Genomic DNA, 27979 nt, shown 5'->3' with positions numbered 1-27979 from the left:
TTCAGAGTCAAATTATCAAGGGCAGGGCTCATGCTAAAAGCTTGAAAAGACTGTGTTGCATAGAATCCTGTGTTCTTTTCTGAAGTTTGTAGACCATAAAGCAGCTGAATAGATAAACCTCGTTTTGTAAGAAGAGAAAAGGCCAGGATGCATTTCCCTGGGCTTCCCTTTGCGAGGCACATTGTCCTAATGTTTTTTTTTCTATATATGTCTGATGCACGGTAAGAGTTTATCAATTAACAATACTAAATATTGATTAAATCAAATTAGGAAGGTAGCATTCATTTACAAATAACATCTGTATGTATACTGTTTAATGGTTTACTTTGTTTCAGTATTTTAGATTTTAGACTTGCTTTTTATAGTCCGACATATCATTACGTTTTTTGCCTTTTTATTGTTCAGTATTATCAAATTTGTGATATTATCTTGTTTATTTTGTTTTATATTGTAAAATATTTAATTATTATATTTCAGCTTAGATGCAAAATGATTGCTGGTGCATTATTATTAAAATGAATACATTCTGTTTCATAGTTTATGTTGAATGAGACTATTTTCTTTATGTTCAAGGTTTCTGACAGTTTTTGATTATTGTTACACAATAAAGTATACAGTCTCATTGCTAAAGGTTGAGTGAATATAAGTTAGTAGCTGACGAGCTTAGAGTAGAGAACAAAATGACCCACCTGTGTATTCACTACTGCCAACTCACATTTATACTGGACTTAAACTATTCCAGACTTATTTCAACTAAACTGTTGGAAATCATCTATTGTTATTATTTTTATCTTTTATTTATATAGCACCAACAATTTATGCAGCGCTTCTTACAATACATATATTCAAGGGGTATGACAAGACTAGAATTAACAGACTAAAACAAACCGACACATTAGGAGAGAGCCCTGCTCGCAAGCTTACAATCTACAATTTAAAGATCTATTAATTGCTGAGTCTCTTGTGAAAGCCAATTGGAACAAGTGATCCAACTCCAGGAATTTCATCTTTATTACAAAACTTAGACAAGTGTAGCCACCTTATGTGTTTCATGCTGACTGCACTTAATTGTGTAAGGTGGCTACGCTTGTCTGGTTTTGGTATCCTCTCGCTGTGCCAGTTTTTAAGGATGGACTTATTTATTTATAGTGTTGGGAGGTCCTCTGTTCCGTGGAGCGCTGGTTGTTGAATCTTTTATGTAGTAGGGCAAGGACAACATCTATATTCATCTAAAATAGTTTTAAAACCTCTATGGCAATGTCTTAATTTGTCACATACAAAGATTTAAGATTTTAAATTGTTGTTTGTCTTTTATGAATGAAATCAAAATCAACCCTGATATCCAAATAACTTGTCCATTGTAGACTTTTTCGGTTGCTTATACAACCACGTACCTTCACTATCACCAGCAAGTAATGGTGGTGGCATGACAATAGGAGGCATACTGTCAGTCCTGTTCTTTTATAGTATATTTAACCCCAATGGCATCATGTTTATGTTTATGTGAACAAGAATATATATATATATATATATATATATATATATATATATATATATATATATATATAATGATAGTAGTGAAAATCAGAAACAGAATATTACAATGCTTATCATAATTATTTATTTGTATTTTAAAAGTCAAGAAATAAGTACAAATATTATTTTTTGTGCAGTCCATCATATTACATTTCAACGCCTAGTTACATTTTTCCTGGTGTCAATACAACGCTCGCAGTTCACTTATTTGGAACAAATTACTCTGAACTGAATGTGACTGCAGGAATTATGGAGAAAAGAAATGTTTTAGTACAAACCAGCAATGTCTTCCATAATGGTGAGTATGACGTGTCATTTATGTTGGTAAGAATAAAAAAAATGTTTATGTATTCACCAATTTACTATGTTTTATCCATATAATATTATATAGGGGACATTAATATATTATACAATATGTTAAAGTAACAATAAAGAGGGATAAAAAAATCCATCAATTTTTGCATAATTTTGTTATACATGGATTTTTTTTTTAGAATTAATCTTGTTATTATGCTCCTCGTGAAACAAAGCTGTGTTATTAATCTACAGAACAATACTTTAGTTGTATGTATTGTCAAGTGTTCTTAACCAGGTACCAAATTGCCTGTGCCACAGCCTGCGACTGGATCCCTTGGCTTGTTCCAACTATAGTTACAACGCATTAGACCTTTAAATTAAGTGTAGAGTTCTAATTAATTTATGTATTTGTTTTGCTCCCCAGATTCTATTGGAATGCTTACTATTCCTGCAGTAAGTATATAAGTCGGCATTACTATACCCATTCTTTAACGGGTTAAGCATATACCTTTATTCTAAGTTAATACTATCAGTACTAACAATATCATGTTTACTAAACGTTCCTTCATAGAACATAATGTTGCTTAATAAGTTCACTCTTTTGTTTTCCCCCTGCAGCTTCCAGCAAATGCATCCTCAGTTTTCTATGACTTGTTTGTGAATGGATCAGCCCAAGATAAATTGGTTTTCTCCAAACAAATTGCATTGCAAATGCAGATAAGGAATGTATCAGTTTTCATACAAACAGATAAGATTGCCTATAAACCTGGACAGCCAGTCAAAATCAGGGTCATTTCAGTATACAGTGATCTGAGGCCATACAAAGGACACGTAGACCTCACCTTCATGGTATGTATGTTGGGTCACCTTCTTGGAAAAGAATACTTAAATATCATAAATGTGGATTGACGACATTGTAAAATATTGCATACCAAGGTCCACATGTCTGCTTTAGGACACTTGAAGAGTACATGCATTTTATGAGTGCCACATTTTCCTTAAACTAACCCTTTTTTTTAACCATTTCCCTATTTCAAAGGCACTTTCTGTGCTCATAGAGTAGGGAAAATGTCTGAATGTGGCGCACGTTTCAGTGTCAACGCTTTTAAAATTCATTGGTATTTATGAACATGCCTGGCAGTGGAGCCAGTTGAAATTATTTCATGAGAGTCACCACATATATAATTCAGGCAGTTTCTGGACACTGACTTTAGGCTGCCATTTTTTGAAGTCTTATATGTGTTGCAATAAAACTAGCAGCACTATGATGTATTATTATTATTACTTATTGTTTTATATAGCGCCATCAATTCCGTAGCACTGTACAATGTATAAATCACATCGCTCATGAGACTCATAATATTTTTGTCCAGCTCTTCATGGCAGGAACATGCTATGGCATAAGATGACCATAAAACATTCAAAATAAAAATTTATTTTTGTGTGTGTATTTTAGTTAGTTATTTATTTTACTTCAACAGGATGCTGAAAATAATATTGTCCAGAAGTGGCTGAACTTGAGCACTGATCTGGGGGTTGTATCTACAGAATTTCTTTTATCTGGCAGCCCTATGCTTGGTTCTTGGAGGATTCAAGCTGCGGTAGACGTAAGTAGACATCCCAATAATGAAGACATAAGCAAGCCTTTTAAATGGGGGTGTCCAGAAAGTAAGGTCAGAAAAAAGAATAAAGGAGACACCTGCAAGATCTAGTTGCAACATTTTTCTAGTGACACAATACCTCTAATTTCATATGTAAGGTTGACTAAAAAAAAGGTGAAATCAACTGTAAAATGTGGATATGATTTGTAATGTAGAAAGTGTTTAAGAAAATGCATAACCAACTACAAAACATACAATGCCATCAGATGAATTCTATAAATTCTGATTATAATCTATTTCATTATAATTTAAATCACTCAATATATATATTCTGTCTGACATTACTATTTTTGTTTCGAAACAAAAGTCTTGTTTATTCACTATAAACCCCTCCATGTATCTATTTATTTTTAGAAAACAGACACCACTGCTTATTTTACCGTCGACGACCATGGTGAGTTATGGATGTTTTGGAATCTGGTAATACTTTGAATATTAGGCAAATTATTAATGGTGTGCTTCAATTTCCAATAAGCTGAATGCTGTGAATAGATGTATACCCTGTCTAAAGTCTTGCACGTTTTACACTAGTGCAAGAGTAGATAAAAAATGAACTTCTAAGTATTCCAACTACATGCTGGAAGCTAAGTGGAGATGAAGTTCATCAACATCTACAGATCTATACATTACCCACAACTTAAAGATGGTGTTTCATGTACTCATCTTTTGTGTTTGGGAAATCATCACAATATCCTCTCTAACGTATTTCCCCTATCTGCTTAAAAACAGCCTTATTACATGCTGTTTTTGTTTTATTCATTTTCAGTTTTACCCAGATTTGACGTTACAATAAATGCACCCGCTTCCTACTTATTATCAAGCCAACTTAACCTGACTGGTACCGTCACAGCAAAGTAAGTCATATGACGAAATCATATTGACTCAATGTACTATTGACAAAGTGAGTTTCTACAGAGCAGGAGATCGAGAGTATATGGAATGCAGGGAAACTGAGAAAATAATTCTGATGAATCCCTCCATGAAGTGTAAACTATAAGATGACACTTATCTACAGTGTGCATTAAAGTGCATATGATGGCTGGAGTCTAGCTTTGAATGTTCGAGACACTAGAGAATGATAAGTAGTTTATCGCTAAGGTAATGAAAGCTTTATTCCCAAATGCTTTCTATGATTTAATTCCTGGATTTCATATTGTTTTGTTTATTAGTGTTTAACCTTGTATACGATCTAGAAGCCACTAATAAGTTACCCAACCCTTTGACTCTCATTGTAACCAGATCAAACAAGTATAACTGCATATCTGAGTGGTGCTAAATACATAATTGTTACATTTATTATATTGTTTTTTTTTCTGTAGCTAATTAGTGGCAATTAAATATGATTTTAGAAACCTGGAACTAAACCAAGTGTTAAAATCCAATTTTCAATCAATCCCTAATATACTACAGAAAGCTGTAGCAATAGCTACGTCCAATGTACAAGGCCAGATCTCCCACTTGTAAGGTGTCAAAAGCATGGGTGCACAACTTCAGTCCTCAAGGGTTTACAAACAGGCCAGGGATTCTGTGTATCATGTCCAAGCAGTTTAATAATCCTACAATTGAGATGCCTATGCTTAAACTGGGATATACAAATGTTGTGGCCTGTTTGTGGCCCTTTATGGCTAGAGTCGTGCACCACTGGTCTAAAGCATTTTTAGTCCATTAGGACTAAATAGTTTATCAATATTCAACTGCCTCATGCTTCGATTTTATGTCGGCACCAATTCATATAATTTTTAATGTAAATCCAGCCATATTACCGATCATAAAGATTGACATGTTAAGAAGGATACCAGTGGGGGTATTGCTCTGGTTTGAAGGATGTGCGTCACCAGTTTATTTGAATTTTGCATTTTCAATGCAGGTTGAATCAAATCTGCGTTGTCCTTTCTGTATTCCTCTTCCAAAGCCCAAGGGCTTGCACATAATCGGTCAGCATGTAATAAACTTGTTTAGCTAGTAAATGTAAGAAACTTCTATTTTTGCGCCTTACTGTTAACTGGCTCATTTTTAAGGGCTTAGCCACAGAATTAATAGATCCCTGCCCTTGTTCACAAATCAAATAAAATAACATTAAGATGTATATCATGTAACCCTTTTTTGTTTATTATAGAAACAACTTTGGAAAACCCATAAAGGGTAATGTAACAGTGTCACTGAATCCTATGTACTATGTGCCCTCCGGTGACTTTACCAAAACATATGTGGTATGTCTTCTATTTCCTATCATAATAAAAAAGTCTTATTTTACAATCAATGAATTAACAAAATGCACATTAACCACCATCATTTTAAACTTTAACAAACATCAACTCTATCAGACATAGAAACATAAAACATACAAAGTAAAAATTATAAAATTATATAATTTAATATCATACATGTTGTTATGTTTTTATTTTTAGCTGGAGTCAGGATCAGCAAATTTCAGTTTCACATATGAAGAAATTGTAACTTTGTTGAATTGGGGTGCAATTAATATCACAGCCTCTGTGACAGAAGAACAAACAGGTAAAATATATTATTCAGAAATTATACAATCATCATAAAGTCTTAAGCATAATAAATTGTCGGATTTGCTTTAATGGCTAAGGTAGCTTGCCATACGATTTTTACATCTTTTTTTTATAACCAAAAGTTAACTTTCTAACTGTATCATTATAGGTATTGTGATGGGTGCATCATCATATACAGAAACAACAAACTCTGAGTACAGACTTTTTATACTTGGTGATCCACGCGCAATTTCACCTGGGCTCAATTTCACGGCAAAGGTATGGTCAAAGAACTGGACACTGGCACTCGAGTGGTGAAATCATAGTATTAAGTAAACAATGAAGTATTAATAAAGGGCGAAAGGGGTGCTCCACATCAGGAACACAATGCTTGATGTGCTGGGTGATGAGGTGGTGAGGTAAGGATAATAACATTGCGGAGTTGCAAGGATAAGTATCTCTAGCACTAGGTCATTGTTCTATGGTGTGTGAATGTGAATTTCATTTTGGAACTCTTCAGTATAAGCTAAATTTGAAAATTCTTCTTCTTCTTATTACTTATTTATGTTGCATTTTTTTTAATGCTCATGCTAAATTAACAAAATGTGCTCACAACGAGTTTTCATTTTTAATATATAAAAGAACTGTTTCAATAATAAAGATAATGGTGCCCGGACAGGATATTTTTATTTGCGTTCACAGCAGGGATAACCATAAGGAATGTAGATAAGATACCAGAATCAGTCCCTAGATTACATCACATTAACCCAAATATCTGATGTTACGTGGAAGCTTCAGATCCTAAATAATTACTGGATTTAAGGCTTTTGCTTACATAATGGACAGTATCACAGGTTATTTATGGCTGATGCTGTGGAAGGTGGTGTTCTCTGACCTAACTTTGACTTTTTGACATAGACATATGTACTTCACTATTGAATGGTATAAGCTTTTATTGCGTTTAAATCCACCATAAACAATTTGGCTGCAAAATAATCATGACAAAAAAGTGGGCAACATAATTACAACACTTTTGCTATTATTTACTAATAAGTACTTATTCTTGTAATTTTTGAACCAAAATTTTTTATGTTTTTTTTAAATATCATATATATGTATAAAGTATTTTGATCTTTAGTAACCCTTGTTTTATTAAACAATTAGCACAACACACAAATGTATATTATTCTATTGAAATAACTAATATTTCAGCATTTATATACCGATCTAATGAAAAGTCGATGTAATTAATTTAAGATAAAATTTACCGCTTTATACTTTTTCACAGATGCAGATTGTTCGAGTAGACAATACATCATTAGCAAAAGAAGAAAGAGATTCAAATGTTACAATAAAAATTGTACAGTCAACTACTAGTTACTGGTGGTTTCGGTCAAGCATAGAAGAAGATAATTTGAACTCATCTACACCAGGCTTCAGTTCTGACACTGTAATTGTGCAACAGTACGCCATTCCAGAATCTGGATTTATTGTTATTGAGTTTCCGCTAATACAGTCTGTGCAACTGATAAGGATTGAGGTGGGTAAAATAAGATAAACTTGCAAAACTGTTAAAGGCTAGCCTTCTTTTGTAATGTCCCTTTAATAACGGGTAGAAACTACATTGCCAGTGTTTTTTTTAACATTATATAGAATTGGAAGATATCACATTTATCACATTTATTTTACTTCTATATAGCAATTTTGAGAAACTAGACAATCACAACTCAATGACTGGAGTTGAAATAATTTTGCTAAGGTTTTCTATCTAAAATCTTCTTTATCAATGTAACAAACATCTAATTCAGCAAGACATTAATAAACAGTAGATTCTTAATTCAATAACATCCTCCGCTTAGTTATGTTTATTTCTGGCTAAGGTTAAGGTACAACATTGTCTTAGATTATGATCATGGAAAGTTTTTTTTATACAAGTGAGTAAGTCTTAAAAACTATATTTGTTTCTTTTAGGCTCAATATCGGAACACCACTAAGAACTGGCTTCTGGACAGATCTTCTGGAAAAAACATGTATGCTCAGATCAGAGTCTCAAGTGGAATGAAAAGGGTAACATTTTCAAAATATTATTTTTAATCCACACTATATTAAAACCAGCACACAAGATCCTAAAACAAGTTGAACATTTGTTTATTATAAAGCCATGAAAAATGTGTGTGAATTTTTTAGGTTGGAGAAGCATTCCAGGTAGATGTCAATACCAGTCCGCAAGTTCAGGACCTATACTATGTGGTATGTATTTTTTAAAATGACTTTTTAGTAACATTATTGAATCATTTGGATGGGCTTGGCCACAATGTAAACTGTTGCCATCTCAGACAATAAATCAACATTAATTTTAGTAATGAAACTCTTAATATAGAAAAAGTGACATAAAATCATTAGTTCTCAAAATATCTTCATATCATGAAAACGATTTAGTTTTTTTTATAATTTTTAAGGAACCTAGGCCTAAAAATGGATCACATTTCATTTACTAGGTTATGGCCAAAGGAATAATAGTTGCTGCTGGAAAAAAAACGAATTCATCGTTCACACTCACTCCAGAGCAGTCTTGGGCTCCATCTGCTACCCTCAAGGTGTATTTCCTTTACATTAATAGTGACTATGGACAGATAGTGGAAACCTCTAAGACTCTTTACATCAAAGGAGCATTTCGGAACAAGGTAAATACATTGCAAGAATTTGCTATTATGAAGTAGTAAAATGTGTGATCTGTTAGCAAGGATAGTCAGAATTAGAATTTATTGAAGCCCAAATCAGAAATAGCCACCTAATTTACAAAAATAATAACCTATGGATGCGAGGGATGTTGCTGAATATAAATCAGGGGCTCGTTCATCATTGGCACCTATTTTATTTAATTTATATAAAATACATGTGGGAAACCCCAGTCAGTGCTTGAAAAAGCAATATATAAATTGTACAAGTACACTTAATACAAAAAGGGGAATTGTTTTTGGACAAACGTACAGTAAAAATGGCAAAAATCTTCTGTCACTAGAGTGTTCATGAAGGGGTTAAAATGTATATGGCCCACTTTAAAAATAGTTTTCAGTTACACAGAAAAAAAGACTTACTGCTTACTAAACATTTAAAGGAGCACATAATTAGTCTTCTGGCTGTTCCCCGTGTTTTGGTTATTGTCTTGCAGTAGTACATATAACTATATAGCAGTATGGATAACATTTATCTTACCTCAATATATGTTTTTTTAGGCATCTTTATCATGGAGTAAAAACAAAGCACAGCCTGAAGAAAATCTTTTCTTGACAGTTAATGCGGTAGAATCGCGTTCTCTTGTGGGACTGCGCATTGTTGAAAAAACAGCTCAAGAAAATGGAAATGATTTAACTGAGATCAGAGTGGGTGTATATTCATCTATCTATCTATCTATCTATCTATCTATCTATCTATCTATCTATCTATCTATCTATCTATCTATCTATCTATCACAAACTGATGGCATACTTACCAACATGTCAGATTATTACTACTTATATAATGCCAAAAGGTAAAAAAAAGGACACTTTAGGGGGCAACGTCATACTACAGTATTAAGAATAATAAATGTTATTTACACACATTCATGTATAAACACACAAATTGTTATAGAACTGTGAATTTTAGTGATGTAGAGCACCGTGAAACATTTTTACTCACCAATCATTCTAAGTTCTCAGAAAAGGGGGACATCAGTGGAGGGGACTGTTCCTGCCCAAGAGGCAACCTTGAGAGGCATGTGATTGTGTATGTGCTAAGCTTTGTCACTAACATGCTAATTTTTTTTCTTCTAGGTAGAAAATGAAATTACCGCCTATACTCAGGTATATATTACAAACATTTTAAACACAGCAAATTTATTTAAAGGTCAATAGTTAAAGCAGCCATCATCTATGGTTAATGGAGCCTGGGTGCTGTATTTCTTCAGTGCCCCGCCCGTAACTAACACATGATAACACAAACTTGCTGCAACACCCACTCACTCTAGCATCATACACTTACACATTCTCTGCCAATTCCCTATGTATTCCCACTATTTATAGGCTCGCCAACGACACTCTAATTCTATATGCTGCCACCCACGCTCACATTAACACCAAATACCAACACACAGGGCCGGCCGAAGACTTAACGCCGCCTGGGGCGAAGTTTAAAACGAAGCCCCCCCCCCCGCCGACGCCGGGGGGGGCGGCATTTTAAACTTCGCCGACGCCATAATCTACGACCCCCCCCTCGGTACTTACCTTTAAACAGTCCTGCGGCGAGTCTCCCTGCTCTGCCACGGTGCCGGCTTGTAATGCTGAGCGCCGGAAATTGACGTCACTTCCGGCGCTCTGCATTACAAGCCGGCACCGGGACCGAACAGGGAGACTCGCTGCAGAGGAGAGAGAGAGAGGGGCGCCGAGCGGGTAAGCGAAAACCACTCGGTGCCCCTCTCTCTCTCCTCCGCTTCAAAAAAAAAAACCAAAAAAAGCGCTTGGGGCGGCAAAGTGCCGCCCCTTCTAAAGTGCCACCTGGGGCAATTGCCCCAGTCTGCCCCATTATAGGGCCGGCCCTGCCAACACACACGCATTCTAATGCTATACACTAACATACACTCTAACACTATACATTAACACACCCTCTTATGGCTTACAGTAACACACACTTATGCAAACACCATACAGTACTCCACACACTAAGTCTAAGAGGAATTTGGTAGTCGCTATGTGAGCAATAGTTATTTACACATCTCTGCTGTTTTCAACCTCTAATAAACCTACATCAGTTTACCCACAATTGGCACCTGAGTTTTATTGGTACATACACTTCATTAGCATAACAACAAAAGATTCCGAATCAAAGGTACTGCCATCAGCAATGCAGGGCAATTGAGCTATATATATATATATATATATATATATATATATAATAGTTAATGAATAAAAGAATGTTAATATTTCAAAATAACTAAGACTCCAGTAACGTCACCATGGCATCATAAAGGGAACCATGCAGTTTCAAGAAAATGTATAAGCAATGTCAAATGTCAAAAAAAGCGTAAAAAACAAAACCTTACTTGCTCCAAGCTACAAAAATAAGAAAAAATAGTGTAGAATGTAGAGGGGCACTGTATGCCCTCATAAAATAGCAATACTGATACTTATTGCCCTATAACTTGCAAAAAAAAACCCCATAAAAACATTGGGTATTTCAAAAGTCAGGACAAATAGAAATTATTTTAGCTATTTTTTTCATTAGCTTTTGTAGATGAGTCAAGGATTTTTCACCATAGTTTTAGCTTTTTAATACATTATATAATATGTTCAAAATAATGTTATCTAAAGAAAGTTCTTCTTGTCCTGAAAAAAAATATGTAAATAGGATGGGTACAGTAAATGAGAAAGAACACCACATAAATGTTAAAACCTGTATCCATGAATGGTAGAACATAGTCCAGGCATGAATGGGTTAACACCATTCATTAAAACACACACATATTCACCCACACTCTAGACTGTAAGCTCATTTGAGCAAAGCCCTCCACACCTGTTGTTTCTGTTTGTCATCTTGTTATGTTATTGTTATGTCCTGTGTACCCTTTGTACAGCGCTGCAGAATCTGATAGCGCTATATAAAACAATAAATAATATTTCTCTCTCTTAAACTGTCCCTTAATGAGTGCAGCTCATTCAGTTCACACAGCATCCCCTCTTACATACCTTCCAGCTCCTGGGTGCAATGTGGCTCTTTGTTTCAACTTCATTATCTGTCATTTATTGCTACATAAAATGCATCACTGTGGATTTATGTCAGCTTGCCAAATGTTATGTTCCCTGACCTCTTCCACTCTCAACACTTGTACTGTGAGACTAAGAGTTTTAACCTGATTCTTCTTCTTATATATATTATTTATTGCTTTATATAGCACAACTTTACTCCGAAGCCTTTTTCAACATAACTGGTAGTAAACTATGTAACAAATTAAACATACAGAAACAACACACTTAAATGGAAATCTTGTACAAACTGTAATATGTATTATTTTAGTGAAAAAATATATAGTAAATAGCTGCCAAGATTTTATTTCGGTTAAGGCAAAGCAACTTTTTTTTTCTAATAAATTATTCTGAAACTAATCCTGAATCTTTAAATTTTAACAGGGTATTGGTTACAGTATAAGTGATTCCATAATCAGCCAAAGTGATAGTCCACTTGATGGTGAGTCTTTAAAATTGTCCTTTAGAGGCTCATGTAGTAAACATATGCAATAAGAAAAATATAAAAAAGAAAAACATTCCCATCATATAAAGTACTTCTTATTTTTGTTACTGTTTTGTGTGCATTTACATAATGTTTAATTTTATTTTTTTAAATGTTCCATTTTAATATGTATTTGTATACACCAAAGATAGTTTTTTTGTGTGGATAATTGTTTTTGTTACCTGTTTACATGTTGATTTCATCTTAAAGATAAGGACAGCCACCCTTTATCTATCTATCTATCTATCTATCTATCTATCTATCTATCTATCTATCTATCTATCTATCTATCTAACAAAACTAATAAGAAGAGGCATATTAGGTGCATGTGTTACCCTTATATTTTTTCCTGTCTGTGGCTCTAAAAACCATACTTCTAAAATATTGTAAAACATTCTAAAATATGATGCCAGTTTTGCTTTACTCATATAGAACGAGATAAACGTTTTTGTCTAATTATAATTTGTCTTTTCAGAACTGATACCATTGGTTAGAGGTGAAGAAGATTTCATTCAACCACTTCAGCCTGTCAAGACATTGTATCCTGAGACATGGATTTGGCTAGAAACCAACATTAGGTATGTTAAGGTTAATGGAAACATACTATTTTAAAAGCTAAATAAATGTAGTAACAAATTATGTGGATTGTGAAGACTGTTTTATGGATACTTGCGCAGTTTGTGTTTCATTATGGAAATATTATGAAGGGCTGTTTGATTCTTTGATATGAAAGAAAGTGACAGCACATTATAAATCACAGTACAGAATATGCAGGGTACTAGTTGTACCCCCGATAATGGCCCTGAGTCAATACCGTTTGTAGTAAAGCCGTCATGTAATGTCAAAATCCTCCCTAGATTTGATGCATTAGACTGTGTTCATATATTCCATTTTATCGGACACTTTCAATTAAAGACTATGATGTCCATTCCTTATCCCTAGTGCCCCAAGAGAAACATGAAAATAATAATGCTGCACCTGTCTGACTCATTATCAGCTGTGTAAAAGCCAAACCTGATCCTGAAGCAACTTAGATATTTAGAAATAGACCCATTGAATTCATATCATGCTTCCCCCTTTTGGATAACAGAAATTATAGTCAACAATAGCTGAACTACAGGAGCATCCCTTTCTTTACCGGTCATCTGCAAGACCTGTGAGTCATGAATGCATTTTTAGCCCATTTAAGATTAATTCCAGTAAGCTGAAGACCATCTTCTTAAACAGCCTTGGGCCCAACAGTGCTTGTTTGCTTCTATGACTCTGCCAGCTCCATAAATCCCCCTGCCATAAATATTTGAGTGAATACAAAGTTAAAATCCTGTGTGACCAAGAGTTTCACATGAACAGTTATCATGGTTCCCAGACAGACAGATCAGGACATGGCTGTACTTGCAGCTGCTTGTTTGCAGCCAATGGCCTCCCAGTAAAGAATATGGTCTACCGCACAATTGGCAATGAAGGTAAGTGGGAGACGCCATCTTCATTTACCTATGGTCAGTCTGGGTCTGGACCAGAAAACTCGTACTTGCACAACCCTTACAAAACAAGACTGACCCCTGAATAACTAATTCAGAGACCTACACAGATTTCACTGCATCTGATTACACATGTTCATATTGTTTTGCAGTTCCACTGCTTCAAGCAGTCTGCAGTTAACTGCACCAAAGACAAATAGCACTTGGGTGGCCAGCGCTTTTGTTATTTCTGAAGGACTAGGTTTAGGACTGACAGAACCCACTGAGGTAAGTTATATGTTACCCATCATGCTCTTTTTATATAAAATGCTGTCCATTAGTGATATTAGAAATAACTGTGTGGAAATACCATTAAATATCATTTCATATAGTTCGGTTTTGTTGGGTATTTTGACAAGAATGTCATCTAGGGTTCCCTATGTCACCTTTTAATATAAGTAGTTGTTGCTACATAGCAGGGACACAAGTACTGGAGAACAAAGTTTTTAATAAAAACAACAAACCACCACAAAAGGAACACACGACTATACTTTCTTGGTGCTTGTCTTATAGGGTGGCTGTAATCTTTACAAACATTACAAATGACAATATGAAAACCAGATTGTTCCTTGACACATTGAGAACTACTGCGACACAGGAGAAAAGGGTCCTGCTCTTGAAAGCTTTCGAGTACTTGGGGGACAGACACTATACCTTAACACATGTATAAACATGCATATGTAATAAGTACATTCTGTTTCAAAAACATATAGTTAACCTTTAATAAAATACATAGAAACTACAGTTTGGTATACCATACACAGCTAATTCATGTATTCATTCTCTTGTTGCATCTCAAGGCTGTGATTGCTCTGACCTGTGCCAGTTTATCTCACGACCATTTAACTCGATTGATTGCATTGCTTTGATGTGCTTTTGTGTGTTTTTTTCCAGCTAGAAGTATTTCAGCCTTTCTTTATCTTATTGAACATGCCCTATTCAGTAACCAGAGGTGAACAGTTAATTGTGGAAGTTATTGTGTTCAACTACTTGGCAGAAAATCTACAGGTGTGTGACATTGTACTGATGTTTTAAAATATTCTGTGAGTGCCTACGTTGGTTTTTTTTTTACGGTGTGGGGAGGGGAATTGAAGTAATGTAATCCATGCGATAACGTGTTTTTTCCCCATGTCTTCTTGCATACACTGGCCAATGCTCTACTAAATTTGTGAGGACATTTTAATAATGATAATTAGAAGCTCCACAGCCACCAAATTTCCACTCCTCCAGAGCTCAGGCTGTTCTAAGATAGCTTGGATAGCTTGGACTCTACTGTCAGTAGCTTGGATAGCTTGGACTCTACTGTCAGTAGCTTGGATAGCTTGGACTCTACCGTCAGTAGGAATCAGCTTCACTGAAATTGTATGATTGATCTTTTGTTTCTATCGGTGTCAGCGCTGGATAAGTAGAAGGCAAATAATTTTGTCCATTAAACTTTTGATGACGTAGCCCTAACATCAAAATATAAAATAAAAATGCTTTACTATCCTGTATTGTTGTTAGTCAGTTAAGGGTTTTTCAACAGTCACAATAATGACAGACTATATGCAAACAAATGTTCCCGATAGAAAACACTATAGAAAACAATACCGTTAATGACTTATAATTTATTGATTTTTGCAGGTCACTGTTGAACTGGATGCTAGTAACACATTTGAATTTATTGTGATAAATGATGATGTCAATACTCTAGTTGGCCGGATGAATGTGACTGTTCCCACTCAAGGCATGAATACAGTTCTATTTCCAATAAAACCAAGACAACTTGGTCAAATCTCGATTACAGTAAGAGCGACTTCATCTAAAGCTGCAGATATTGAAACCAAAACACTATTTGTAAAGGTAGGTTACATGTGATTGAGGAAAGGAGAAATCAACAGTCTTCAGACTAATTAAATACAAACTTGGTAAAAACCAGCATAAAATGCAGTTTACAATTTGATTTACAACCTCCTTAAAGGTGTAGTTCTACATAGACTTTTTCCTAACATTCCTAGATTTTTATATTATTATGCAGTAATATTGGATGCATCTTAAATAAGCTTATTCCTTTTAAAAGTAACATACCAGCGGGGTCTCTGAGTCCTGTCGCTCTTCATTGCTAAGCCTGTCTATCTCTGACATCACAGAAGGGGCGTTATCTTTAAGCAGTGGCGTCACTGACGTTGGTGGGCGGTCCCGCTGATGTCAGGGGAGTTACCGCTGACGTTGGTGGGCGGTCCCGCTGAGGTCGGGGGAGTTCCCGCTGATGTTGGGGGCGTTCCCGGTGATGCTAGCGGCAACACCCCCATTTGAAGGGAAAAAAATGGGCGGGGAGCAGGGCATGTCAAGACCCTGCTCCCGCGACCCGGAGGATTGACTGGTGTGGTGTCACCCCCTGTAAGGTGTCACCCGGGTGCGGTCTGCACCCTCCACACCCGGGTTGTGACGCCACTGTCCTTAAGCACTCCTAATAATGCTCATCACACCTAGCACACAGATTACCTTACTCAATCACACTCACTGGCTATCACTGTGTAAATGTGGATCTGTACAGCTTTGCTGTTTCACATGTATGAGCATGAAATAGCAGGTGGGAGTGGCTACTGTGATTCAATACATAGGGGAGGTCTTTGGAGGAATGATAGAACTCTGTTTCTAGGCATCTGGAGTATTTAAATAAACTTTTAAACACAGTTTTTAAGAGACGGGAGCAGTAAAGAGAAAAAAGAGAAAGATGCCTTTCATTTACTTCTCTGTACATGATGCAAAACTTATCTTGGGATATTTTAAAAGCCCCTCATTTCTTATATCCTGCAATGTATTTGTTACAAATGGAAAATAAAAATATCCAAAATTATGGGCAAGGAAACACCTTGGTTTTCTTGATTTCTGGGACATCTTACGTCAAATGTATGTAGTACAATAGGGCTTTCACCAATTATCAAGATTGACTTGTCAGGGCTTAGTGCCAGAATTATGTAATCTTTATTAGGGAAGCGATATTATACTTAACATGGATACATTGTAGAAGGTTGCTCAATAAATCTGTTTTCACGTGGTTGTTTCTAATGATAGTTTTGTAGCATTGCGGACCATAGGATCTTAGACACTTCTGTAATCTAAAGATTATGCTATATAATGATGATTCATCTTTGTGTTATGAAACTATATTTTTTAGGTATTATTTATCATTATTATTTTCCTTTTTTGATTTTTAAAGGCTGAAGGAATTAAGCAGTTCCATTCTGAGGCCGTTTTATTCCAGTTGGATGGCACAGGAAGTTCACCTCAGACTGTATCAAAGAACTTATCATTCACTTTTCCTACTAATGTGGTACAGGGGAGTGAGGAAGCATTTGTCACTGTTGTTGGTAAGAATTATACTTTTGTAAATTGTGTGCTTTTGCATACATATTTTATTTTTATTATTATTATTATTATTATTATTATTAGTAATAGTAGTAGTGGTAGTATTCATTTATTTATTTTTATGGTTTTTTCAACAGAAAATCTGATATAAGAAATAATGCTGGGTAGTTAGAAATGGGTATGGTCGTACTGTATTTTGCCAATACATTTTTGCACTAATATTGTTTTTTTTTTAATGATTTGGCTGTGATCCTTTCCATTATTTTATAACATCTTTTAAATTGTAATATAATTTATGTAACCATTCACTTGTGAATCATGTGAATTACACCAAAACACCATTCATGATGTGCAAATACTAAATTTAAAAGTCAGCTAGACCGTAATTTTAAATGATCTGTTTAACTTGCTGTTTTAATTTCTTCAACAGGAGATCTTCTTGGACCATCAATAGAAGGTCTTGAGTCTCTGATCCAGATGCCATATGGCTGTGGGGAGCAAAACATGATTAACTTTGCACCAAACATCTATGTTCTTCAATATTTAATAGCAACTCTGCAGATAACGCAAAGTATTAGAACACAAGCCATAAGCTTCATGGAAATAGGTAAGTGAGCTCTTTGTTTAGTGGCTTACCGAAAGACTGGTTGTAGTGACGTTCCTATATAACATTTTTAAACAATATTTCCGATTATTTATAAAGTAACCCATAGATAGGTAGATAGATAGATAGATAGTTCTATTTGTAAAGATGCATTGAATCACAAGATAGCAGTAATATGTATGTGTGTCAATGATGTCAATAAAACACAGAACTGCTCTTTACAGAGATCCCAAGGCCCACTATATATGTTAACATTAGCACAGTAAATTTATTCCAGGATACAGTACTGTCATAATACATATCATAATGCACAATACACCACTGGGTCAAATGTAATGGATTTATTTACTAAATGGTGGGTTTGTTTGTGAGATAAGTCAAAGCATTTTAATTTCACCTGCCTTTTTATGCTGTGAAACAGTGAAACCGTGAAAGCCAAGGAGTTAGCGCCTCACCTACAAACTCACTGTTTAGTGAATATACCTTTTGACTTGAAAGTCACCAAACTGAAAAGTATCTGTTGCTATATTTACCTGTTTAAGTAGAGCTACAAAATGTTAAATCTCTATGACTTAAGGTTCACACTAATCATTGCTTGTGTTCTTCGAAACGGAATAATGAGTAACATTCTAAATTTTATTTTTTTATTTAGGTTATCAAAAGGAATTGACTTATAGGAGAAACGATGGCTCATTTAGTGCTTTTGGGAACAATGATGCTTCTGGGAGTACATGGTAAATTTAGCTATGGCATGAAAAGGAAAGGATTTTAAGATAACTCACTTCCTAAATTAAGGAACAACTAAATTAAACTTACTCCAAACCCATTCAGATCTTACCAGACATTTTATTTAAAAAAAAAAACAAAATTATTTACTTTACATAGACATTTGGTTTTATTTATTTATTTAAGTCTTAAACAGTTGATGTACTACGTACAGTTGACGTACTACTATAACTTATTTACAATAATTTATTTGCTTTCACTCATTCTAGTATGGTGTTGCTTTGTATGTCAAATTTCCTTAGGTTTAGAAACATAGAATTTGAGAGCAGATAAGAACCATCGGGCCCATCTAGTCTGCCCTTATTTTCGTGCTTTAAAGATTCAAACCTTAATCAATTCTTTATCTCATTTTGGATTCAGGATAGCATTATGCCCGTCCCATGCATGCTTTCGAGAATGGCACTATTGTTAATTAGGTACTTTTTAAGTATCATCTGACATTATTACACTGACAAAATGCAAAAAAAAGCTTTTAGTGGATAATGTCTTCCTCACAAATTAACATTGAAGTCACACCAGTCTGGAAAATGGTATTTGGAAGTTGTGAATGCAGTGCAAATGGCATGGCTAAAACATTACTTCAGGGAAACAGTTTCTGTGGGACAGGGCTTATCCTAGCACCGCTGATTCCTTGGTGCAAAATGTTTTAACAAACATAACTCCTCTAACCTTATCCATTTTTAATGGTGACCACTCCGCCTCTTTGGGCCCCTTGACTTTACCATGTAACATGTCACTCGCTTCCCACAGTGCCAGCTTTGCCCCAAACAGCTGGTCAGTGCCAGCTTTACCCCCAAATAACTTTTCAGTGCCAGCTTTGCCCCAAACAACTTGTCAGTGCTATATTTATACACAAACAACCTGCCAGTGCCATCTTTACTTCCAAACAGCTTGCCAGTACCATTTTTCTGGATTTTAAACCAAGTAGTTGTAGGTAAAACATGCATAAGAATGCATTCTGAATGAATAAGAATGCACAGTTAAGTATATGAACATTGATTCATCACAAATCAACAAATTACATTTTTATGGTGTAAACAAAGTTTGAATCAAAAGACAGACTGAAAAATGTGATTAAGTTAAAAAATGTGAAAATATATATTAGTATTCATTGGCCCAGATAGAGGGAATAGATCACAGGTCACACACCCCGAAGGCCAGCCCTGGAACCCAGAATGCATCCACTTTCCTTCTGCACCTCATCTCTCCCATTTCTCACTATCTATCCCCTTTTCTTAATCACTTGCTCAAGTTCTGTGGTGTGAATGCGAGGCCTCTGTCTCGCTGCACCATCAAGGCGAATGCGGCTTCACTGCGGAGTGCCGGGATATGATGTCATATTCTGGCACCCTGCATCAAGCGCCAGCACCATGACAGAGCAGTGAGTGCTCACACCACCACAGTCAGGGCTAGGCTGAGGCAGGTGGCGGCATAAAGTGGAGGAGAGAGGGGTGCCAAGTGGTCGCTGAAAGGTTTTTCATGAACGAGCCGCTCATTCAAAATAAAGTTTTCAGTGTCCGCCCTGCACCCAATCACTTCTCAACATTCTGTCATTTGAGCGATGTGCACCCCATGTACCCACCTTGGTGCGGCCCTGCAGTGGGAGGGCTTCAATGCTATCGATAAAGCTGTCAAAAGTAATTGAATAGCAATCCCTGCATAGATTGCAATGAGAAAAATTAGAGAGCCCCTGTCACTCAACCCTATACATAACCTGTTATTTCACTGCAAGCATAATTCCTAAAATGCTTCCCATCTGACTCATGCACGTGTAAAGATTATCTAGCATGGTTCCATGATGCTGTGTTGTTATAGACATTTTATAGTGAACTTTGAAGCTAAAAGTACTTATGGCGCTCTTTAATTATATACATGTCTTTAGTCACACTGAACACAAATTTACTACACCATTCCTAATCAACATGGGGTATCTTCCCAAATAAACAATTTCAAGCTGCATCAAGCATATTTAAATAACTACTGATTGATGTAAATATAATACATTTTACTAGTCCCTTAGAAAAACTGGGAAACACTACCCTCCTTTATAATATGACCCTAACTCAATGTATGATGTCTTAATATAGCTATTGTGTAGTTGTTTTACTTATTTATTTTGTATTTTAACACATTTATTTTTAGGCTTTCAGCTTTTGTGCTTAGATGTTTTCTTCAAGCTCGGCCATTCATTTACATAAGCCCAGACATTTTAACCCAAACCGTAGAATGGTTGGTTCAGTACCAGGATATGAACACTGGTGTATTCTCAGAACCTGGGCGTGTTATTCATTCTGAGCTCCAGGGTGGGTTAAATGGTCCCATCACTCTTACTGCCTACATACTTACCTCACTCATTGAAGATGAGGGATATAGGGTGAGTATGATAAGTAAATCTGCTTTTACAACCAGACACTTAATATACTAATTAAGAAAGTTTAGACATATTGTGATGGTAATTTTAATAAAATATTCCCTAACAAAATAATGCTACTTTTTTTTTACGTGGCAAATTTTATTTCAGAATCAACATTCATCTAGAGTGCTTAAAGCAGTGCAATACCTTGAGAATGAGTTTGATAAAGGAATTTCCAGTAACTACACCCTGTCGGTAGTAGTGTACGCTCTGTCTTTGGCAAATAGCACTAAAGCAAACACAGCTCTTACTCAGCTCAATTCGAGAGCAAACACCATTGGTAAGTTCTTGAATAGTTTGATTGATTAAGCACATAACAATACCTTTGGATTTAGGGGGTAGGACTAGGGCAGGGCTGCCCTACTTGTGTTTCAGGCAACGGATATGTTACATTCCTGGGCTGCTTGTAGCCCGAGAGGGCTGGAGTTGTGCAGCCCTGGACTAGAGGCATATACTAAACATTATAACATTTGTGACTTTTAAATGAATATAAATGAATAAAAGAAGAGTAATGTATTTCATATATTCAGTGTTGATTTTTTTTTACTGTTTGCAATTACTCCGGTCTTTAGTGCTGACTACTTAATTAATTTTTTAGGTGTTCAACTTTTTCCATTCACTCCAGTGTATATACCTCATTGCTGACTGTACTGCTTAATTTGTTAATTAGGTACTTTAAAATATCCAAAATCACTCCTTTTTTTATTCTTTGACACACAATAGCTTTATATCTGTACTGACGCTAGGCACAAGCTACTTTCTGTCATAGTGCCAATTTTCTAAGTATTACTAAAAAAGAGTTTACCAAGGGAGATCACCATGGAGGCAACAAGGAAGGAACAAAAAAAGGATTATGGAGGACTTCTATGCTGCAGGATTCAGATCCTGGTTTTCACTTATAAAGTTCTTCATAGCAGTTCCACGTATTTTTACTTATCTACAAATGCATACCCAGTCCCTCTGCTCATCTATTGATCTTTGTCTTTCTTCTGCTCTGATTTGAATCTCTGTTGCACGTATACAAGACTCCTCCAGGACTGTCTCTATACTTTGCCCTGTATTATCTGACTGCCCTCTTGTCTTCTCTACTTCAAAAAATCATTTAGGACCTAATTCTTCAAGGCCCTCCTTACCTTTTGTTTACGTAAGTCCAAGTTGTTATGAGGACTCATTATGTCATGTTTACCCATTCTGCAACTTGCAGCTCTGTCAACTATGATGGCACTTTATAAGTCAATAAATAATACATTTCTATGCACATTATTGTGGCCTTTAGTCCCGTGCTCCAAAGAGGGACTATTTCCCTTCTTATAAAAACAGAAATTCGGACCACTTTTCTCCTCCTGATCTGTTTACTATATCTAAGAGAAGGAAACACAATGAATGCCACTGAAGAATGGTCCTGTTGCATTTTCTGTTCTCAGGAGGGCTAAAGTACTGGTCTTCTCCCTCTGCACTAACAAGTTACTGGCAGCCTCCGTCATCAGATATCGAGACAGCGGCATATGCGCTACTTTCCCACTACAGGCAGAATCGTATTTCTGAGGGCATCCCTATCATGAGGTGGCTGAGTCAGCAGAGAAATCACCTTGGGGGATATTCTTCTACCCAGGTATAGTGTGCTAAACATTTTATGGAATTTGTAGCAGCAGATTTCCAAAGTGTGGGAATATCCTGTAAACTTTATCAACAAAACAAAACCTCTGCTCTAATAACTAGAGATTTTCTGAATAATGTAGACTTTGTTGGAAGAAGACAGGAGGTCACTCAGAGATCTGTGTCAGCAACGTGGTATACATATACATATACCCCAATATGTGCACCATGATGCTTACTTAACAGACACTGACATAGCATTAAGGAAGCAGCCAGCTGTGATGGCTAAGCCAGCTACGCTTATTATTCATCTGGACAATGGTGGGTTGGTGGCTTTTAACTAGGTGGCACAACAAGCAAAAAGGACCAGTAATACAGTAGCCCAAAAAGCATTTGGCACATGAGCTTAGTTATCATCATTGTATATATAGAGAAAAGATTCCTTCAGGATGTAGATGCTACCTTAAGTTCTAAGCATTTGGTGGTTTTATAAGGAATTACAAGTTAAACAGTCACACCAAAAGGCAAAATAATTTGGTAGCAGCACAAGAAGCCCATTGTTTGTTGCAAATGTGTGCAAACACACAAAATCATTTGTTTTATTACTTAGTGAGTTAATAGAATCTTACTTTTTACCTAGAAAGGCTTCATACTCATGGGTCATGTGACATATGTTATCTTTCCCCAGGATACAGTTATGGCTCTTCAAGCTTTAGCCCAGTTTATGTCAGTGGCTTCAACTGGTGAAACTTCTTTAACTGTGACAGTTACAGGTCCAGGTTCATTTGTACCCAAAATATTTCCGATCGACAGTGCAAATCTCCTAGTTTTACAGAGTCAACAGGTAAATACAACACACCTTGCACCATACTATATGGCCTTTATATGGGCATATTAACTAAGTCATTAAACCAAATCCTAATGATACTTTTTTTTAATATTAGATCAGTGTTTCCCAGCCACTGTCAATCAGTGTTACTGCAGCTGGCAGAGGACTAGCTATTTTCCAGGTATGATGATGTTTTGTGTATTATGCATATAATACCATAGCATAAGTTTACATACGTTTTTAGCTTTCAATAACAGTATGCCACTTGAGCAGTACATTAAAAGATATTTGACGTACAATATTATGCTGACACATACTTATTTTATGTTATAGTTAAATATAGTTTATAACCAGAGAATGTCATCCAAACGTAAGAGTCGTGGACTCAGCTCAGAAGCCTTCACATTAGATGTCACAGTAAATGAAGACAAAAATAATATTCAGCGATATTCTGTGGATGTCTGCACAAGGTAAAAGTGCCTGTTTGTGGAAAATGCAGTTTCCCGTCTTATTATTTTTCTAGTTATTCCTGGGGTTTCATAATATTTGCCATTTGGTTCCCTATTGACTCTTTTTATCTGTATAATAATTGGAAAAATGTTATTAAAAAAAGATATACAGTATATTAAATGACCCAGATTGTTCTACCTCCTTCTTGCACTATTGACCTTTACAGAAATAAGACTATATAACTCCAGGGGTGGCTGCAGGTGTTTTAAGTGTCACAAGAGTGAAACTATAGAGGTCCCTTCTCTAATGTAAATCTACTTGTACACAATATTGAGTGTTGCCAGCTCTCTAGTAAAGTTATTTTATTTTTCTTTTACTCTAAACCAAAGCTAACATTTGTGCTATTTAAAATATTTAAAATGTGTGCTATTTTGGATGAATGAGGTCTGCAGCACCCAATACATAGTATAAGATGCTTTCTCTTGCACATGGAGTGTTTGCCCCACCATACCAGTCATTGGGTGGATATCAGTATTCCTGTTAACTTGAAAAACAATTACCATGCAATATTGTAGATGCAATGTATTGTGACTGGACTAGCATATTCACTGGTGGTTAACTCATGTGATACAAGTGAAAATACAGAATTGAAATGTCACCTATGTGGAAATGTATGCTACTTTCATAAATGATATGGCTACACATGACTGCATTAATGTCATATTTTATAATGTATGTAATATTTTCTTATTGAAGCTATCAAGGCTCTGGGAATGAAAGTGGAATGGCACTTTTAGATGTTGGATACCTTAGTGGATTCACATTGGATCCAGATGGAATTCCCATAAGGGGGCCCCTTAAGATGGTGGAAAAAAGCAATGACAAAGTTTACCTTTACTATGATTCAGTGAGTTTAATTATTTTCTAAATGCAACATATTAGTACTTTGTTACTAAAAATTGTTAGAATTGGTTTAGCTGTAGATCCAGTGACATTAATGTCATAACCAACTTGTGTTTTCTAAGTAATTCATCATTAATATCTCTGTTCCCTTATCTGTTTGTAGTTTTTATGACGATAATGCTTATAATATATACAAGTATGAATGTTAATAATTATGATGTCAACAACCTTATAGTTTTAAATAAAACACGTGGTGTAATACTAAAAATTATAATTTTTTTTAAGGTGACAAAAACAAGTCTATGTGTGTCTGTGCCAATGGTTCGTGTTGCTAATGTGGCTGGTTCCAAGGATGCGGTGGTTAAAATTGTCGATTACTATAACCCAAGTAAGTACTAAGCGTGAATTATTCTGTGTGTTGTAAATCATGTCTTTTTGCATACAGCTGTAAAATAATCACCATCATATAATCCATTATACAACAATGCATAGTTTGTTTATTTAAAAGCTAGGCAATCGACTATTTTAATTGTCATTTTTGATACAGTATATCTTACTGTATTACTAGCTGACTTGACCTGGGTCAACAAGAGCGGAGAAGTATTTTAACAAGATATCGGCATGAGATGGCTCAAGAAATAATTTTCTTTAGCATTTTGGTCATTGATAATGTCTTTAGATATACCTCTAGATACCTTATGTTGCTGGTTAGTCTGGCTTGGCCTGCACAATCCTCTACAACTCAAGACTTTGGTCCCTCTTGAAACATTGGCCTAGCTCATGTTACATTCGCTTGTCCACTTCTTGTTTTAGGTTATCTATACAGAAACCTGGAGAGAAATGAGAGCAACAATAAATAACAAACAATAATAGAGCCAAACCCCAACCTAAGAATGGTTGTATGTTCCATTGATTTGACAATGGATGCCAATATCAATGGTGGCACATAAGAATTTTTAATAGTACCTTATAAGTGTAACATGTACAAGCAAATATTAGTTGTATAAGGCCCCCTAGGAATTCATAATAATCATGATGTGAAACTCATTACCAGTTCATCTGTTAGTCCAACCAACAGGCTGCCATTAATATACACCTTAAATTTTACATCGTTTTTTTTTGTTTTTTCCTCCAGGAGACACTGCAATAAGAACTTATAATTCTGAGACGATGAGAAAAATTTCCACATGTGACTTTTGTGGATTGAACTGCACCCTGTGTCAATCCAATGTTCGAGTGGTGAAGCCCCAAACAAGCAGTGGTTGTTCTCCAACATTCCACCTGTTCGGGTTGTTTATATTTAGCATGTATTTTATTATGTGGCAATGATTTTTTTTCAAAATGTTAGTTATATTTTTGAGCTATTATTGAGCTATTTTGGAAACTAGTCTAATATACAGAAATATGTTTCACAGCTTTTAAAAATCATTGCAATTAAAATTTAGCATTCAAAAGAGCTGTATATACTTTTTATATATTTGGAACAAAAAGAAGCTATACATTATACTTTAAACTGCAATGTGCCACAGTTCGGGATCATGCTTTAAAGCGTCTTTGTGAATGTTGAAAGTATGACAAAAATATATTTTTTATTTCCTAATAAATATATATTTCTGATTATTGTGATTGTTGTTTCTGGAGCTTAAAATGGGCACACTGTCACAAATTGTTCACAATTCCAAATCCTTCAGAGGTTTTGCCTGGAACACTTAATTGTCATCAGAGCCGGCCTTAGGCGTTGTGGCGCCCTGTGCGGACTACTCCTCTGGCGCCCCCCCTCACTACCCCCCCTCTCTGCCCCTTCAAACTACCCGCCCTCTCTGCCCCTTTAAACTACCCCCCCTCAAACTACCCCTCCCCTCTACCCCTTCAAACTACCCCTCCCCTCAGCCCCTTCAAACTACCCCCCCCTCTGCCCCTCCAAACTATCTGGTATAATTCCAACAATAAATACGGGATGACAGCCTTTGTTATGAAAACAGTTTGTATTTTTCGTATGTGGGACAACTTTCTTTCATGTTCGTGACTTTTAGGAAATCAGCGTTAAACCTGCATTTCCATGGCAATACAAATGCGTTTAGGTCTTACTAAAAACATCTCACCAGATGGAAACTTTCACAACTGATCAGACAACAACAGCGAACTAAAGAAGAGAGAAATTACTATTAGTGTCTTGGGCACTTCAGAAAACTGCATTATAATAATGTATAAACAGATTCAAATTTACCTGAAGACATTAGATTTGAGAGAAAAAAATCCTCATGGTAAGATATATATTCTTCAAAGAGAGGAATTTATCAAATATTTAGTAGTATACCCTCTCTTGAGATAACTATAAATATATTCTGCCTATTGACTAGAAGGACCAGACAAGGACTTTAGTTCAGTTAATCGGGTCATTTTCAACATATTTATTTATTATGCAGAGTGCATAAAAGCTGAACTCATATAGCATGTATAACCCTAACCCTAACCCTTAACCCCTAACCCTAACCGAAAAGGTAAACATAGAAAAAATATGTATTTTTTTTACAACATATAGACATTTATTATTCAATAATATTTAGATAATAAAACAAATGTGTTTGTTTTGAAATACCGACAACTTTCGATTAGAATTTCTACATAACAATTGTTTACATTTAGAAAAGTAATTAGGCCTATTTCATACTTTGGATTGTTTTGTACATGCAGTGACAAAGTCTTATTGATTGTGTGTTTTTATCAGGTCTCTTTATTGTGGAATAAGAACAAAGTGAAGCCATCTGAAAATATTTCTTTAACGGTTACTGTAGCAGAACCTCAGTCTTGGATGGGACTGTGTGTTGTAGAAAAACAAGACAATCCTGCAAACAGAAATGGCTTAACTATGAAAAGAGTAAGTATAGAACTATCTATCTATCTATCTATACACATATAACATACAAATAAATAAATATATATGTGTGTGTGTGTGTGTGTGTGTATTCCTAGTGCATGCACATATGTCAAGTTAGTAAATCTAGATGAAAAAAACAACTCAAACTCTCATTAATGGTGCTGAGTGTGTATTAAAAAATACATTTAACTATGAAACGCAAGAAATAAAAAGCAGTCTATGGAAGTGAACAGCAATGAATAAAATACCGTTTTTATTATAGGTGGAAACGGATCTTTCTCGCTACATTCAGGTATGAATTGAACACATAAATACATGCTAAACTTTTACAATATATGTTGAGAATAGTAAAATATTTGCATGCAAAACAAAAGACTAGAGGAATATAGCACGTTG

The 27979-nt window shown here is 35.4% G+C and overlaps 1 protein-coding gene across 1 annotated transcript; it reads left to right on the top strand.

Annotated features, from left to right (window-relative positions):
* The first annotated feature begins 62 nt into the window (after positions 1-62).
* On the top strand, positions 63-26325 carry LOC128482858 (CD109 antigen-like). Its single transcript, XM_053458816.1, has 33 exons — positions 63-221; positions 1674-1834; positions 2258-2286; positions 2452-2682; positions 3315-3440; positions 3849-3888; positions 4261-4348; positions 5611-5704; positions 5903-6008; positions 6162-6271; positions 7281-7532; positions 7964-8059; positions 8180-8242; positions 8491-8676; positions 9229-9375; positions 9808-9837; positions 12157-12214; positions 12732-12834; positions 13887-14001; positions 14668-14781; positions 15397-15615; positions 16976-17126; positions 17555-17731; positions 18381-18462; positions 20657-20888; positions 21036-21207; positions 22352-22539; positions 23212-23367; positions 23468-23533; positions 23686-23822; positions 24559-24709; positions 24991-25093; positions 25841-26325. Exons 1-33 carry the CDS (start codon positions 148-150, stop codon positions 26032-26034), a joined length of 4251 nt encoding a protein of 1416 aa, XP_053314791.1. The 5' UTR covers positions 63-147; the 3' UTR covers positions 26035-26325.
* Positions 26326-27979: the final 1654 nt, after the last annotated feature.

The sequence above is a fragment of the Spea bombifrons genome, chromosome 3 (assembly GCF_027358695.1).
Source record: "Spea bombifrons isolate aSpeBom1 chromosome 3, aSpeBom1.2.pri, whole genome shotgun sequence".
Classification (NCBI taxonomy): Eukaryota; Metazoa; Chordata; class Amphibia; order Anura; family Pelobatidae; genus Spea; species Spea bombifrons.
This window is presented reverse-complemented; position numbering and strand designations above follow the sequence as displayed.